We start from the raw sequence: 15,753 nt of genomic DNA on the forward strand, positions 1-15,753 counted from the left end.
GGAAGGGCTTATCCTCTTCAGTTGCTGAGGAACTGCTCATGAAGAGCAAAGAGACACGCAGAGAATAACGAGTGGATAAATTAGAGATAGTCCCTAACTTTATCCAAAGAAAAGCGTAGTTTGCTAAGATGCCATAAGATTGCAAAGCTCAGGAGTAGGGAACCTGTTGCCCCACAGGCCAGACTTGGCCTGCTAGGCCTCCCCGTTTGGCCTATGAGGTCATCTTGTGGAAGCCCCTCACCCCCACCTTATGTCATACATAAAATCACTTTTGGGTCAGGTGAAGGTGGGCTTCAAAGAAACTGCTGTGGGAAGGGAGAGGGGGAAAGATAGATTTTTAAAACCAGGTTTTCTTCTCTTGGGGGTGGGGGCAGGAATACTGGCTGCTGTGCAACACGAGAGAAAGAATTCTGCAGGTATCTCAAGTTGGTGATTGTATTCTGGGTGACTTTACATACTTGCCACAGCTCTGAGTGACCCTGTAATTCTCATGGTAAAGGTAAAGGGACCCCTGACTATTAGGTCCAGTTGCAGATGACTCTGGGGTTGTGGCGCTCATCTCGCTTTATTGGCTGAGGGAGCAGGCGTACAGCTTCCAGGTCATGTGGCCAGCATGACTAAGCCGCTTCTGGCGAACCAGAGCAGTGCACGGAAACGCCGTTTACCTTCCCCGCTGGAGCGGTACCTATTTATCTCCTTGCACTTTGACATGCTTTCGAACTGCTAGGTTGGCAGGAGAATTCTCATGAGTGAGACCCAACTAGCCCCAAATTCATCTTCCTATCCATCTGAGGGACAGCTGCTCTTCCTCATCTTTATTTACAGCTGGGTAGGCAGGATTATCTGTCATGGTGAGTTGTGTACACCTTCCACCTCCTCCTCACAGGTTGCTTTCCAATTCGCTGCACCTCCCTCCTCCACATTATATAAGATGAAGGGCGGCTTCACATGTTACCTAGGCAACGCCTAAGGTGCCAATTCATGCCCCTCCTTTCCAAGTTCTTCAGTGTTCAGAGATGGAGAGGAGTTGTTCTACAATGTTCTTACGTATCTCTAAGTCCTCAACATTTTAGAAGCTCACAGGACCATTTTGGGGAGGACATTTATTTTAGTTTACAAACCACTGGAGTTTTGCATGCACAAAGCATCTCCCAAGTATGTAGAAACTAAGAGCTTTCTGATCTTGGGCTCATACATGACTAGATGAGAGGCAAGCTTCTGAATGAGAGGCAAGCTTGACAGACACCAAAATTATCCAGCTCAGGTTACAATCTGAGCTAGAGAATAATTGCCAGATTCCCCTCACATATTTCTGCCACTTTCCTCCATTCCCCAAACCCATCTCCACCCCTGCTACCCCAAAAGAAACCTACCAAACACACTCCCCCTTACAGGCAGCCCCCGTTTACACGTGTTCAATATGTGCAAGACCATGCATGATTGTGCATAGTGTCAACCCAGAAACATCATAAATATGTTGCTGAAACATCACTAAAAGGGCAAAATGGAGGTGGGCTGGAACTACGGGCTGAACCGGGTGCTTGCAAGCTCTTTCAGTGGCTTTCAATTATACGCAATTTGACCAACACACGTGGTGCCTTGGAACATAACCCACACACAGACGGGGGTGGGTGGGTGCTGCCTATACTAACATATTTGATTAGAGAGCAAACAAGGAAACATCTCAGTATACAGTGGTACCTTGGTTCTCAAACGCCTTGGTACTCAAACAACTTGGAACCCAAATACTGCAAACCGGTAAGTGTTCTGATTTGCGAACTTTTTTCAGAAGCTGAATGTGCTCCGTTTTGAGTACCACGCTTCTCATTTGAGTGTTACGCTAAGGTCTGTCTGTTTTTGCTATTTATTTTGCATTTTTGTGGCTTTTTCGTTTTGTTTTTGTGACTGTGTGGAACCCAGTTCAGCTATTGATCGATGGATTCTGTGACTGCAGACATTGTTTATTGCTTTCATTTTATGGATCAATGGTCTCGTTAGTAAAATTCATGTTAAATTGCTGTTTTATGGGTTGTTTTTAATTGTCTGGGATGGATTAATCCATTTTGCATTACTTTCTATGAGAAAACACGCCTTGGTTTTGGAACACTTTGGTTTTGGAACTTCTGGAAATGATTAAGTTTGAGAACCAAGGTACCACTGTACGCATATAATATTGAATCTTCCTATATATAGTTATCTCCTTAAATGCCTGCAGTAACTTAAACCATATATATGAACAAATGGGAATGAAACCTTAAACAGTCCATAGACGATGCTGATTCCATATCTATTACTTTAACAAATAATTTTTTTGAAGGAGCTAACGATTAGGTGTGGATGACTGTGCTGGAAAGGTTACAAGGAATAGCAACTTTGCTACAATGCTACGAAGACCAGCAATGCGGGATACAAATTTGCAGATAAAAGGATAGAAACATGATTAGGGGGGAAAGGGAAAGAAACCTTTCCCTGTCCATCTGTGAAGGTGAAACTACTGAATCAGTTAAAGTTCTAGATTGTTATACCTTGCACTGAAAATGGCTTATGCACCACCAGTACATTTTCAGGTACACAAAATTTTTATGTCTCTTACCTCATTTAAGTACTCTTGAAAACAACTCTGTTAAAAATAGTAGCTTGCAGTGAAATATCCTAACTTGTCCAAGGCCACCCAGTAACCCCCACAGCTAAAGACAAAACCCCAGCCCTACTTGTCTCACCATAATATATTGTTGTCTCAATTTTCTGGGAATAAAAATGGGGTGCATTAGTTGCCCTTGAGAAAGAACCATGTAGTGGAGAAAACAAAATTATTCTTTCTGAGGAGTCATAATTATGCTTCAAGAAGTAAAAAAAAGTAGCTGTTAATTCTAGTGATATCCCTGAGGGGCTGCAAATAGAGGCATATTCTCCCGTGTTTTCTTTTAATCTGCTGCCAGTATCACTAACTAACACAGCAGGAGTAACATTATTGCTTCATTAACAGCATGACTTCAGACTTCAAGTTTTCTGCATGGAAACCACCCGGTGTTTCCTCTCTCTATTGTTTTTTAAGCCCTTACCTATAATCATCCATTCCAACTTTTAAAAATATTTATTCCATCTGGGCTTTTTTTTTTTTTTTTTACAACAATCTCAAAATCATTATTGATGTCCCGATACAACAATTACACAATAGTAGCTGCGCCAGTCCTTATTTGACACTGGGGTTGCACCAGGAGTGCCAACTTGAGTAAAAAAAATCGGGGGGGTGTGTTAAGCCCGGCCCTGCTGCTCTCACGCACCTCTTAGGAACAAGTTCTATGTAATCAGTACTGTTTGGCCATGATAATCAAGAAATGTTATCTCTTTTCCAAAATTGGTTTCGAACCATTCCAAATCTTGCATCCTCATGAGGGTATGACTTTCTTCAATGAAATGGTCCTTTTCTACCCCCCTTCACTTCTTTTACTGTTTTTAAGCATTAGGTTTTAGTTTGCAACTTTTTATACTCTTATACTCTGCAAAGCACCAGGCACACGGATAATTCTATTGAACAACAGAATGAAAATTTTAACTTCTCTGAGAGATTGTGTCTTGCCTTCAGCTTCATTATCAAATGTCAGTTTCTGGTGCTTTCTATTGCTTTCTTCCATAAATAACACGTGCCTGGGGCAGGAGTGTTTCTCATTTTTTTAAGAATTGGTAACTCCATCCTGGAGGAGGGGAAATGATTACATTTCCCTCCACCCCGCCCCCTGCAGAAGATTTCAAAATACAATTCCCCTATCTTAAACATGAATAAGAATTAAATAATTCATTCATAATACTGACATACCACCATGTCTCAAATCTATGCAGAGATATGCAGTTTCATGGTCTTAAAAAAATAGTAGCAGACCAGCCCTGTTCTGTCACTTGTTGTCATGCTTATTAGATTGTTGAAATGATTCTTCCAGCAGTTGCTGAAGCCCTACCTAAAAGCCTGAGGCATATGGGGTCGGAGGTACTTGCACCTGCCCGTCAGAGCCAATTTCCACCTTCCTTCATGCTCCGGTGAGAAAATCCTCCAACCAGCCACACCCTTCCTGTCTGCACTAATCCAGTCATAGGAAGTTTGAGATGGAGGAATAGTTTCCCCTAGAAGAAATCCATGGCACAGTCAGTTATTCAGTTCAACATGTGTCCTGTGTCTGAGCCCTGAAAGCTGAAGGGTTCGTACATATGTGTGTGTTTCTAACGTACAGTATGTGTCCGGGACTGACCAGATGAGGAGGAGGGGTAGAGACTGCCAGCCAGGAGGCTTCCGGGCAGGAGGCAGATGAAGATGGCATGGACCCAGGTTTGTGGTGGTGGCAAACAGGGCACACCGAAGAAGAAGAAGAAGAAGAAGAAGAAGAAGAAGAAGAAGAAGAAGAAGAAGAAGAAGAAGAAGAAGAAGAAGAAGAAGAAGAAGAAGAAGAAGAAGAAGAAGAAGAAGAAGAAGAAGAAGAAAAAAAGAGCTTGGAAATAATGGAGGCTGAGGAACAGGAACAAGCTCGCAGATGCCCTAGTCCTGGACAGAGACACGAGTCAGAAGTGGTAGAAACAGGACAGCAAGCAATGGACGCCACCACCTCCTTCTCCGAGAACCAGGCTCCCCCTTCGTGTCTTTCATCGCCGGCCATCCTAGGCAGCAGGAGGGGTCTGGAAGCGAGGAAGGAGCTGCTAGCGGAGGCGGCGCGGGCCCTCGGAGCAACGGCTCAAGACGGAGGGAGAAAATTCGATGGGCCCCGTGTATTTTGGTTGATTTAAATAAAAGAACTGAAAGAAGCTCTCCGCGTCTGTGATTTCACTAGGCAGTTAGCCCCGTGAGCTGTTGACGGCACTCTCGAGAGAGTATGTGTAAATAAAAATGGTTTGTTTTAATCTTCAGCATAGGCACCAACACTAAGGGGCCCAGATCCCTTTGCCCCCCAAAGCACTGACCGTGCCAAGCCACCCCAGCTTTCTTTGCCACTGCCACATGTCAGCGCGAGTAAGACACCCAATTGCCCACCTGCCTCCCTCTCTCCCAGGTTGTCCCCCCTCCTCTCCTCCCCTCTGGAGGCCTCAGCCTGGACCCAGTTCCCCTGAGCCCCCTGCCACGGGGTGAATTTGGCCACAGCCTGTTGGCGTCTGGGGGGAGAGAGGAGGGGATAGTGCATGGGCAAGGGAAGAGGCAGGGCAGCCTCTGCTGGTCCTTACCCTGGGCTGTGCCTACTCGGCTCCAGCTTCCACCCATCTGTCCTTCTGGCAACCTTCTGGCAGGGGGAAAGGTGCCCCCCAAAATGTTTTATTCAAGTTGGCACCACTGATCATCAGTGTCCATACCTGTATCAGACAGCAACATGGCAGAGCATGAAGTATTTCATATATATGAACTACACACCTGGGGAGGTTGGAAGCTTTGGAGAAGTGAACCCTTTATTTCATGCAGAAAAAAACACAACCCTCTGAAACACTGAGCTGGAAATGAAGTGGCTTTCAGATTAGGATGCTAACACAGTGCACAAGCCAGGCAGAGTCAGTTTTAAAAGAAAGAAGACTGTAGGTCTGATACTGATGCACAAGGGAAGCAGACTTAGTAGCTATGCAGCACATGCCAGCCATTAGGACCAATGGTTGGGGATGGAGGCCACCATGTTGGGTACTTCAAGCAGAGGGTGCTATGGTATTTGTGTGTGTGTGTGTGTGTGTGTGTGTGTGTGTGTGTGTGTTGGCATGGGATGACATAACAGAGGGAGTTCCCTGTCACCATGCATGGATTGGTTCAGTCCATGCATTGCTAATGCGGGGACAAAATGAGCTTTCTACTCTGTGATTGGCATGTGTTGGCAATGTTGCCATAGATGCAGGGAGAGGACTTGAAGTGTGCCTGCTATGCCCCCTGTAGTCTGTATTGCTGTCATTTTCTTCTTGGAAGCACATAGGCTGCAATTTTACACTCACTTACCTTGGAGTAAGCCCCACTGAACTTAATGGAACTCCTTTTACGAGGGTCGCTCAATAAAGATTTCCCCTGACCTACTTCCGGTTATCGTAGGAGGATGAAACTGCACATGTATAATGATACAGGTCTCCGTAGGTAACGTGGAAATTTGTAGCTCTGAACTCCTAACAGTTTCTCCGTTAATCGTTCTAACGTGGAGTAGCATCTGATAATGGAACCAATTGAAGCAGAGCGGTCATCAAGTTCCTGTACTTGAAAGGGCGCACACCACAGGAGATGTTCGATGAGATGAAAGGAGCTTATGGGGAGGATGCCCCATTGTATGACGTGGTCAAGCACTGGCATCATTAGTTCAAGTGTGGTCGGACTTCAGTGGAACGGCTCCCATTCCTGGGCGACCACAGTTCGTCATTGATGAAGACACCATCCAGCAAGTGGAGGCTGCCATTTTGGAGGATCGCCACATAACCGTTCACCAATTAGCTGCAGGTGTCAAGATTAGAGTGGGCTCTGTAGAAAAAATCATTCATGATCATTTGCACATGGGAAAGTTGCGCACATGGTGGGTTCCCCGGCTGCTGCTGCCTTTCCAGAAGCAGGAACGAGTCACATGCTCACGGGCTCTTTTGGCCATGTGTCACGAAAACCATGATGACTTCTTCGCCAGACTCATTACTCAGGAGGAAACATGGGTCCATCATTATGACTCAGAGACTAAATCCAGTCCAAACAATGGAAGCACTCTGCCTCACCACGTGTCCAGCCATCAGCGGTCATATTCATGGTCTTTTGGGACCAATGTGGAGTGGTGAGGATGGATTTCCTGGCAAAGAGTACCACAATTACCAGGACATACTACGCTTCACTGCTGCAGAAATTGTGGAAGGCCATCAAAATCGAGAGGCGTGGTATACTGACCAAAGGTGTCCACCTCCTGCAGGATAACACCCTGGTTCACAACTCGCATGTTGCTCAGACGGAAACATGGTCCCGTGGCTATGAAATTCTCCAGACCTTGCATCATGTGACTTCCACCTCTTTCCAACCATGAAGTTATTTTTGAAGGGCAAGCTTTTTTGATGAAATGCTGATTTCTGAGGTCAAGTTGTGGCTTCGGACACAACCTGCCGACTTCTGCAGACGAGGTCTCCACAGCTGCATAAAGCGATGGGAGAAGTATGTGACTCTTGCTGGTAGCTATGTAGAGATGGACTAATAACTGTGCCAAGTTTCATTTATTTCAGTACACGGGAAGTACGTCAGGGGAAATCTTTAATGAACGCCCCTCGTATTCTGAGTATATGTGCATCATATTACGGTACATGCATAATATTGACATTACATAAGTAGCCACTGGTGTATCTGGGATCAAAGGACTGCTCTGCCTTAACACGATGGTTTTTTAAAAGTAAATGTGAAATAGTTCTGCAGTGCTTTTAAGTGATGCCTTCTCGCTTCTCCAGTCCACGGCTTCCCCTCTGTGCTGCTCTCTTGATTTCTGCCCACTGTTGGCAGCCTTAGAAAGCTCAAAATATGTCTGCTCCATGCTGTGGTCACCACAAGAGGAACTTGCACTTGTCAGAGCCCATTTCCACATTGACCGTCACTGCCTCCGTGCCATGAGAGGGTGGCCTTAATCCGGGCCATGGGTCAGCCCTGGAACCCTTTCTCAATGCCAGATGCGCAGCGCAATGTGCTGAAAGAGAGAACACTCCTGACCTCGCAATGACAGGCTCAGGCTGGCCGAGGGGAGTTTGCACTCTCCTCCCCCCCAGACTCAGACCAAGGACAGGAGGGGTCAGCGGTGAATGGAGAATGGAAGGCAGAAGGTTTTGTAGACTCTGGGGTACATGTTTTCCTAGGCTGAATAAGGTAGATCAGAGCAGGCTCACTGCATGGTAGGCAACCCCCCACCCCAAGAGACAGCCCTGTTAGTCTCTAGCAGCGAAAACAGCTAAGGGTCTCATGGCTCCTTCAATACTAACAAACCTATTATTTCTGCATCATTTTTAAACATAATCCTAACAGGAGTTATTCCAGGCAACTTCTTCTCTTTAGCACTGAGATGATGCTGTGTTTCACTTTTCTCTGTGGGGGCGGCGGTGCAGGCTGAACAGCGGTTGACTTTAATGGGGGATGCGTCCCATTTCCCTCGGTCAGGTGAAAGATGCTTCGGGCTGCGTTGACGGAGAGAAAGAGAGACAGAAGGATTGATGATGATGATGATGATGATGATCTGAGCCAGTTGGAGGCAGTCCGGGTCCAGCCCGCCTTCCTCTCCCTCCGAGTCCCGACCCCGCACCCCACCCTCGGGTCTTCGGTGCTCCCCCGAGCTCAGGGATTGCGCATGCTCGCCCGTGGACGGGCGGAACCGCACCGCGAACTCCGAAGCAGCGCGACGTGCAGGGAGGGGGCGAGGCGACGGCGGCAACCCCGACCGGCCGGCCGAGGAGGAGGCGCCGTCCGGGAGGAGAGCGCGGGGAGGGGAGAGCCTCGTGGGGCCGGGAGAGGGGAAGGCAGCTCGCCTCGCAGCCCCGGAGCAGCCCCGGCGCCCCCAGCCCTCCCGCCCGGCCGTCGGGGCGAAGAGCCTCGGGGCCCGGCGAGGGCGGGCCAGGGGGAGGCTCCGCGAGGGCGTCGGCATGCGAGCGGCAGAGGAGGAGCGCCGGGCACCTGCCAGGGACGCGGGCAGCGGGCAGCAGCAGGCGCGCCGGCGGAAAGGGGCGCGGGCGGGCGGGCGGCGCGCTCGACGGCGCTGAGGGACGGGCCGGCCCGGGGGAACCGATGGGGCCGAGCGGAGCGCGCTGGAAGAGCCAAGCGGCGGCGCCTTCGGCCGGAGGAGGAGCGGGAGGAGCGCGGCGGCGGCGCCGGTGGCCATGCTGCAGGCGCCCTGGAGCAGGAACGCCACGCTGCGCGGGCAAGCGGGCGCCCCCCCGACGCCGCGCTCGCGCGGGCTGCTTCCCGGCGCCACGGAGCCCGCCGCGGCCGGAGCTCCTCCCGGCGGCCCCGCGGGCGGCGGCGGCGCGCCCATGGTGGCGGCGGGCAGCCTGCTGTCGCTGCTGGTGGTGTGGACCCTCCTGGGGAACGTGCTGGTGTGCGCCGCCATCGTGGGCTCGCGGCACCTGCGCGCCAAGGTCACGCACATCTTCATCGTCTCCTTAGCCGTCTCGGATCTGCTGGTGGCGCTGCTGGTCATGCCCTGGAAGGCGGCGGCCGAGGTGGCGGGCTACTGGCCCTTCGGCGCCTTCTGCAGCGTCTGGGTGGCCTTCGACATCATGTGCTCGACGGCCTCCATCCTCAACCTGTGCGTCATCAGCGTCGACAGGTACTGGGCCATCTCCAGCCCCTTCAGGTACGAGAGGAAGATGACCCCCCGCGTGGCTCTGGCCATGGTCGGGCTGGCCTGGGCGCTCTCCATCCTCATCTCCTTCCTCCCCGTCCAGCTCAACTGGCACAAAGGCCCCGAGCCGCGCGCCCCCGGGACCGCCAGCCCCGACGCGGGGAGCTGGGGCAGCAGCAACAGCACGGCGGCGGCGCCGTCGGAGCAGTGCGACTCCAGCCTGAACCGGACCTACGCCATCTCCTCCTCGCTGATCAGCTTCTACATTCCCGTCGCCATCATGATCGTCACCTACACGCGGATCTACCGGATTGCCCAGGTGCAGATCCGTCGGATCTCGTCGCTGGAGAGGGCGGCCGAGCACGCCGAGAGCTGCCGCAGCGGCGGCGGCGGGGGGCGCCTGGACTGCGCGCACCCTCTGCACCACCAGCAGCAGCAGCAGCACCACCACTCGGGCCTCAAGTCGTCGCTGCGCAAGGAGACCAAGGTCCTCAAGACGCTCTCGGTCATCATGGGGGTCTTCGTGTGCTGCTGGCTGCCCTTCTTCGTCCTCAACTGCATGGTGCCCTTCTGCGACCGGCCCCCGGGCGACCCCGCCGCCGGCCTGCCCTGCGTCAGCGACACCACCTTCGACGTCTTCGTCTGGTTCGGCTGGGCCAACTCCTCCCTCAACCCCATCATCTACGCCTTCAACGCCGACTTCAGGAAGGTCTTCTCGCGCCTGCTGGGCTGCAGCCGGCCGTGCTCGGGCTCCCCGGGGGAGACGGCCAACCTCAGCCACGAGCTCATCTCCTGCAACCAAGACACTTTCTTCTTCCGCAGGGAAGGCGCCGCCACCGACGCGAACAGGATCCCCAACGTGGCGGGCGGCGGCTGCGGCTGGGGAGGCCCTTTCGACGGCGCGTCCCAGATCTCTCCCGACCCAGAGGGCGCCACCGAGTCGGGCGACTGCGAGGGGGACATTTCGCTGGGCAGAATCTCCCCCCTCACCCCCACTTGCCTACTTTAGACTTCACCCCACTTGGGAAGAGCCTTTAAAAAAGGAATCCTTTGGGCTTTCGATTATTCCTATTGCCATTATTTAATGCTAACCTGCAGGAAGTTCATAAACCAGCAGTGAACTGGGAACAGAGAGAAGAGGGGGCTTTCCAGTCCAGTGGACCGTGGGGTGAAAGGCTGGGCTTACAAGGCCTGTCCAGAAGTGCCAAGGGAAACTGACATGAGCGCATTAAAAGGACAACTGTCCTCTCAGAAGACTGCTGTTTGGCCACAGTTTGGATTTTACTCTGACCAAAGTCGGAAGGTGTCTCAAGCTACTGTTTTTCTGTTGTGTTTCTGTTCCTGCAACTCACACTTTGGTGGTTTTCTGTTTTGGGAAATGGATTTTCTTGCTCGTTCCTGAGAACCAAAAACATCTAAATTATATCGACAACCAGATTTGAAACTTGCAGAGTTGAATCATTGATAGTTAATTGTCCAGCTGCTACACCTTAGATTGAACCAGGGAGGGAAAAGAGTTTGACACAAGGCTGGCCCTGAGAAAGTCCCACTGAAATGAAGGGGGTATTGAGCTCAGGAGTGTTCTGGAGCAGCCTCCATTCATTTCAATGGAGGTGGTGCACTTCATTAAGGTGGCAATCCTGCTTTCCTGGGAAAGAGGCCCATCAAATTCAATGGGGCTTACTTCTGAGCTTAGTATTTATTAGGACAATCTTATGCACACTGGGAATAATTCCTGTTGAATGTGACAGGACTTACAAGTAAGTCTGCAAGGAACACATCACCTCCCTTTGCGCCCAGGAATGTTCTCCTCTATGTGAACTAGCACTCAATTCCAGGAATAAAGCATACAACCTTTTTTATATAAAATAAATGGTCAGTTGTCCATTAAGGAAATAAGAATACTACTGAGGCAAACCTGACCTACTCATTTTAGTATTCATACAACGTCAAGGTTCAATATTTATAATAAGAGTAACTTTCAAATGTTATAGCAATTGCTCAGTCATTTTTAGATTTGTAGTGTATATTACTGCTGCATTAATATTTCTCCGAACTATCTAAAGACATGAAAGTCTATAGCCTTTTTGTTTTTTAACATTTTGGCATTTTCATTTTACATTTAGCCCTTAGGAGAGCTCTTAGATGAACTTCTGGCTTTAGGAGGGGCTTATATTCATGTTTTGAAAAACATTATTTCAGAGGGTCTGGTTTTTTTAATGTATTCTATTGATGTAAATGTTGGACACATATCAGCCAATATAAAGCACTTCTAAGCCCCACTGAGAGATTTAGGCAGCCGCCCCAAACTCCCTTGAAAGTTGTTGTAAGTAAGTACGTATAGGGGTTGTGCTGTTGGGCATGTATTAAATTTTTTTATTAAGATATATGGGAATTAGCAGTTATTAACTTTAGCTGTGTCAGACCCATTATAAACAATTCCAGCATTATGTGGAATATAATTGGTCTCAAGACCATGAATTAAGGAACAGTTTTTTCTGTGGGAGTGATTCCTGTTACCCACATTCATCGTCAAGTTTCATGGTGCTGTTTTGTGTATATGAATCGTGTTTTATTGTAAGCCACTCTGGAATTGTTTCTAATGGAGAATGTGATCAAAATATTTAAAACAAGCGAGTGAATGATTAAATAAACATTCACATGACTGAGCTGCAATCAGATACATGTTTACTCTGAAGTAAGTTTCACTGTAGGACCACAGTCAAAGGTACTCAGAAGTAACTCTAACTGAAATGAAGAGTTGCACCCTTCTGAGTGAGATGGTTGTTGGCCCATAAGTGGTATACCAAAGTAGCATGAATGCTGTATATTTTTAAAAAAATAAAATAAAAGCACAATGCCCACTGTTCACTTGCCACTGGAAGTTGTGCTGTGTGTTAATGTGTGTTAAGACTGATTATAAATAAGATTAACCCAACAGTGTTCAAATAGGTAGCAATGACAAACCATATTCTGGAGAATATTTAAAGGTCACAAACCTTTTGTTGTCTGCAGCACAATATTTATAGTTTAGTACCAGATACTAGCAATTTATTTTGAGAAAATTAAGTGGAGGAACCAAATGCTGTTGCAGAAATAATAGTCTTGCCTTAAAGCGGCACAAAAATCTTAAGTCATTAATACTGCAGTTGTATATCTGCTTATATGGTAATCAGCTGGACTGAATTCATGGTGACAGTGCAATCCACACTTGTCTACTCAGAAGTAAGTCCTATTGATTTAAATGGAACTTACTCTCAGGTAAAGGTGACTAGGATCAAGGCCTTAAAGTGTGTAACTATTTGTGCAGTATTTTCAGTTTTACTGTCTTTAAAATTTTCATTCCTTATGTGATTCAGAAAACAGTCTTTTTTCCTCTTTTTTTTATAAAAAAAAACCTGCTCTAAGTAGTTGACGTGCAGGATATATGCTTTCTGCCATAGAAGGAAAATGGAAGATATAAAGCTGCACAGAACTCTCTGTGAGGCATAATGGCAGATATGTAGCAAGGGATATTTTGAAGCCCACATGTATCATATTTTATAAGTCAATATTAAGTGCGCAGCTATCTTGAAGGAAATAGGGGCTGTGAGGATCTGCTGCCTTGAGAAGGTTCAGGGCCTTTTTAGACCAATATGAGGAACATTCTTTGAGCATCCCACCTGAAGCCATCTTTGAACTTGAGTTACCTCAGTCTAAGCTTTTAGCTACTAAGGTGGTGCTGTGGTCTAAACCACTGAGCCTAGGGTTTGCCGATCAAGGACGGTGGTTCAAATCCCCACGATGCAGGCTCCCTCGGCCAGTAAAGTGCGATGAGCGAGTGAACTTAACTGTCAGGGGTCCTTTACCTTTACCTTTAAGCTTTTAGCTAACAAGGTATTATTGTTGGGTATAATGCAGAGTGGAAACTCATCAAAAGACAACGGGGCCTCAGCTTGCCACCCCCCTCTGTAGGGAGATGGAGCACAAAGAGGTGTCCTGGGCCAAACAAATGAATGTGGGGCTGTACTTTTTTTAAAAAAAGGCAGCCACCCCTCTTATGGGCTGGAGGTTCTGCTTGAACGGAGCAGGGAGAGGAGCAATAGCAATGTACTCATGTGGCTCAGAATGGGCATTGTTAGGAACCAGCTCTATGCTTCCTGGGGCAATGACAGCAGTGGGCGGATCCCTCCCCTTTGGTACATTTGACACCTCCCTGGCTCCCTACATGGCTGGCTTCTCTTGGTCCTGCCAGGAGAGATGGCTTTGTGAGTTGGGAGGGGACTGTGGGGGTTCTTGGGGCTCAGTGGCTTGTGCTCCACTCCTCTCCTTCACAGCATTCAAGGTCCCAATTCTAGCAGCAGCAGAGGGCTTGTGTGACAGGCAGACATTCTCCCCTTCCTCCTCTTTCTCTTGCAATGGCCAAGGGTGGGCTGGTTAGGGGCTGCCTGTTCAGTCTTGATATCCACCCATCCTGGTTCTGGTGGGATGCAAAGAGGTGACATGGTTGGTGGAATAGCACCCTGGGCAGGTCCCTGCATGAGTCTTGGTATAACAGGGCTGGGCTAAGGCTGTAGGAAAAGTCTTGCTGGCCAGTGAAGTCCAGCATGTTTCCCAGTGGCCAAGCAGTTGCCTACAGGGCACCAGCAAATGCAAACCAGACACATGCCTTTCTTGCCACAGATATTCAGAGGTCTGCTGGCTCTGACTGTGGAGGGAGCATGTAGCCATTATAGCTAGAAGCTTTGCTCTTCATCTTTTTTGCTGGAGTCACTGCAGAATCGTGGCTCGCTGTGTAACTTGGGGAACATATAGACTGTAGCATTGCTGAAGTTATGCAGGTGTTGTCTAAGTCAGAAGTTCAGATAGTAGCTAATAAACATGCCCTATTCACCATCATATGCTTTTAATACCCCAATTATCTTACCATTGATCACTGACTAAAACCACACCCAGTAACTTGTTGAAAATTTCCATTTACTTTCTCCATGCTGTGTTCCCTTTTATAGTAGTTCCCCTCCCACTGGCTAAAAAAGCCAAGAAGGTAAGGGAACTTTCAGTTAACGGGATGTTAAAAAACTAAGTATCCTACAATGTGTTCCCAAGTGTTAAAAACTTGTTTCAGCAGCTGCATTACATGAAATGGCACGAAGCACGTGCTTTGATATGACGTGTCCACTCTTTGTGGAGGGAGTTGAATCCTATAGATTGATAAATCCGGTCTCTCTCTTTTAGAACAGCCAAAACATCCAGCCAAGGCAAGACTTGAGGCAAGGAGAGAACCTTGCTTGGACAGGGGCAGCTGCTCAAGGGTGCGGCAGTCCCTAATGAACAGTGACATTCTTAAATTGAGAAAATAATGATGCTGAGGGCCTTTGAATGGATTTGACATATTTCCATGGGAGAGTTACCTCCCATATGTCCTTCTCGACATGTGCATGCTGACAAGTGGTGATGCACACGTACGCCCAAGGGACACATGTTGGGATTGTTAACTGAGAGCCATGGCCTGCCACGGAAAAACTGGGTCTTCTGAGACAAGGCCTTAGCAATGAGACAGAGATAGGAGAAGCCACTCTGGTGTCCTCCAGATGCTGTGGAGGCTGGCCCCGCAAGACTGATGGTGTGATGCTGTGATTGTGAATGGTTGTAAGTTGCCCTGAGTAGTACATAGCAGAAATGTTTATATATATATAAAAAGCAAAAGCAAAATATTTGGAAGGCCGAATAGATCACCCCTGCCCGGTAGATCACACACTGACATTTCCAAAGAACTCCAAAGACTGGTGAGGCAGCAGTTCCCTTTTTTGGAGTAGGCTGACTTTTCCCTCAGTGTTGCTTGTTCTGCAATCTGCTTAATAATTTTCTCTTGAAGAGTGATTTCTACTGCATTGCCAGGAACATGGTCTGCCCTTTTCAGGAACTTTGGATTCTGTTGGCTGATTTCCTGTCTTCCAGGATGGAGGCTGTCTTTGGTGCTGTGGTATCATTTTGCTAGATTATCAACAATTATCACTGGAGTTATTTAAGGGTTCTCAAGTAGGCAGCCCCCAGACCTGGTGGCTTGTTAATCTGGACTGTTAATAAGTCCCAGGATCCAGTTTTTTCTCAAGATGGGTGAGTCACCTAATAAGCAGAGGCATTTTCAAAAAGAAATAAGCAGAGACATTTTCAAAAAGAAAAGGAAAAAAGGGAGTTGTCTCAGCTCATTTCTGGACCAATTGATGGCTAGACGCTTGCAAACCTCCAGATCCCTTGGTGTCAAATGGATAATCATAACTAATTCAATTAACTACAATGAGTTTCTTCAGTCCAAATCTCATGCCCTCTGCTGATTAATATTCCACTACAGTTTTTTTCTAGAGGCACAAACACGGACTTTTACTGCAATCTCCTAAACACCATTAATTACTATGCAGACAAATTTTCTCTTTTCTTACCTTCCAGATCAATCAGTTCCTAAGACACTTCATTTCCAACGGATTTC

General features: G+C 48.1%; 1 protein-coding gene and 1 long non-coding RNA gene across 2 annotated transcripts in view; both read left to right on the top strand.

Moving 5' to 3' along the window:
• LOC310770353 overlaps positions 1-15,753 on the top strand; it is a 571,729-nt gene that overhangs the window by 451,803 nt on the left and 104,173 nt on the right. The gene's annotated exons all lie outside the window — the stretch shown is intronic.
• DRD5 (dopamine receptor D5) lies at positions 8,809-12,165 on the top strand. The gene has a single exon (XM_083630585.1). The coding sequence runs from the start codon at positions 8,824-8,826 to the stop codon at positions 10,294-10,296; it is 1,473 nt and encodes a 490-aa protein (XP_083486711.1). The 5' UTR covers positions 8,809-8,823; the 3' UTR covers positions 10,297-12,165.

The sequence above is a fragment of the Podarcis filfolensis genome, assembly GCF_964270895.1.
Source record: "Podarcis filfolensis genome assembly, chromosome: 9".
In the NCBI taxonomy this organism is placed as follows: Eukaryota; Metazoa; Chordata; class Lepidosauria; order Squamata; family Lacertidae; genus Podarcis; species Podarcis filfolensis.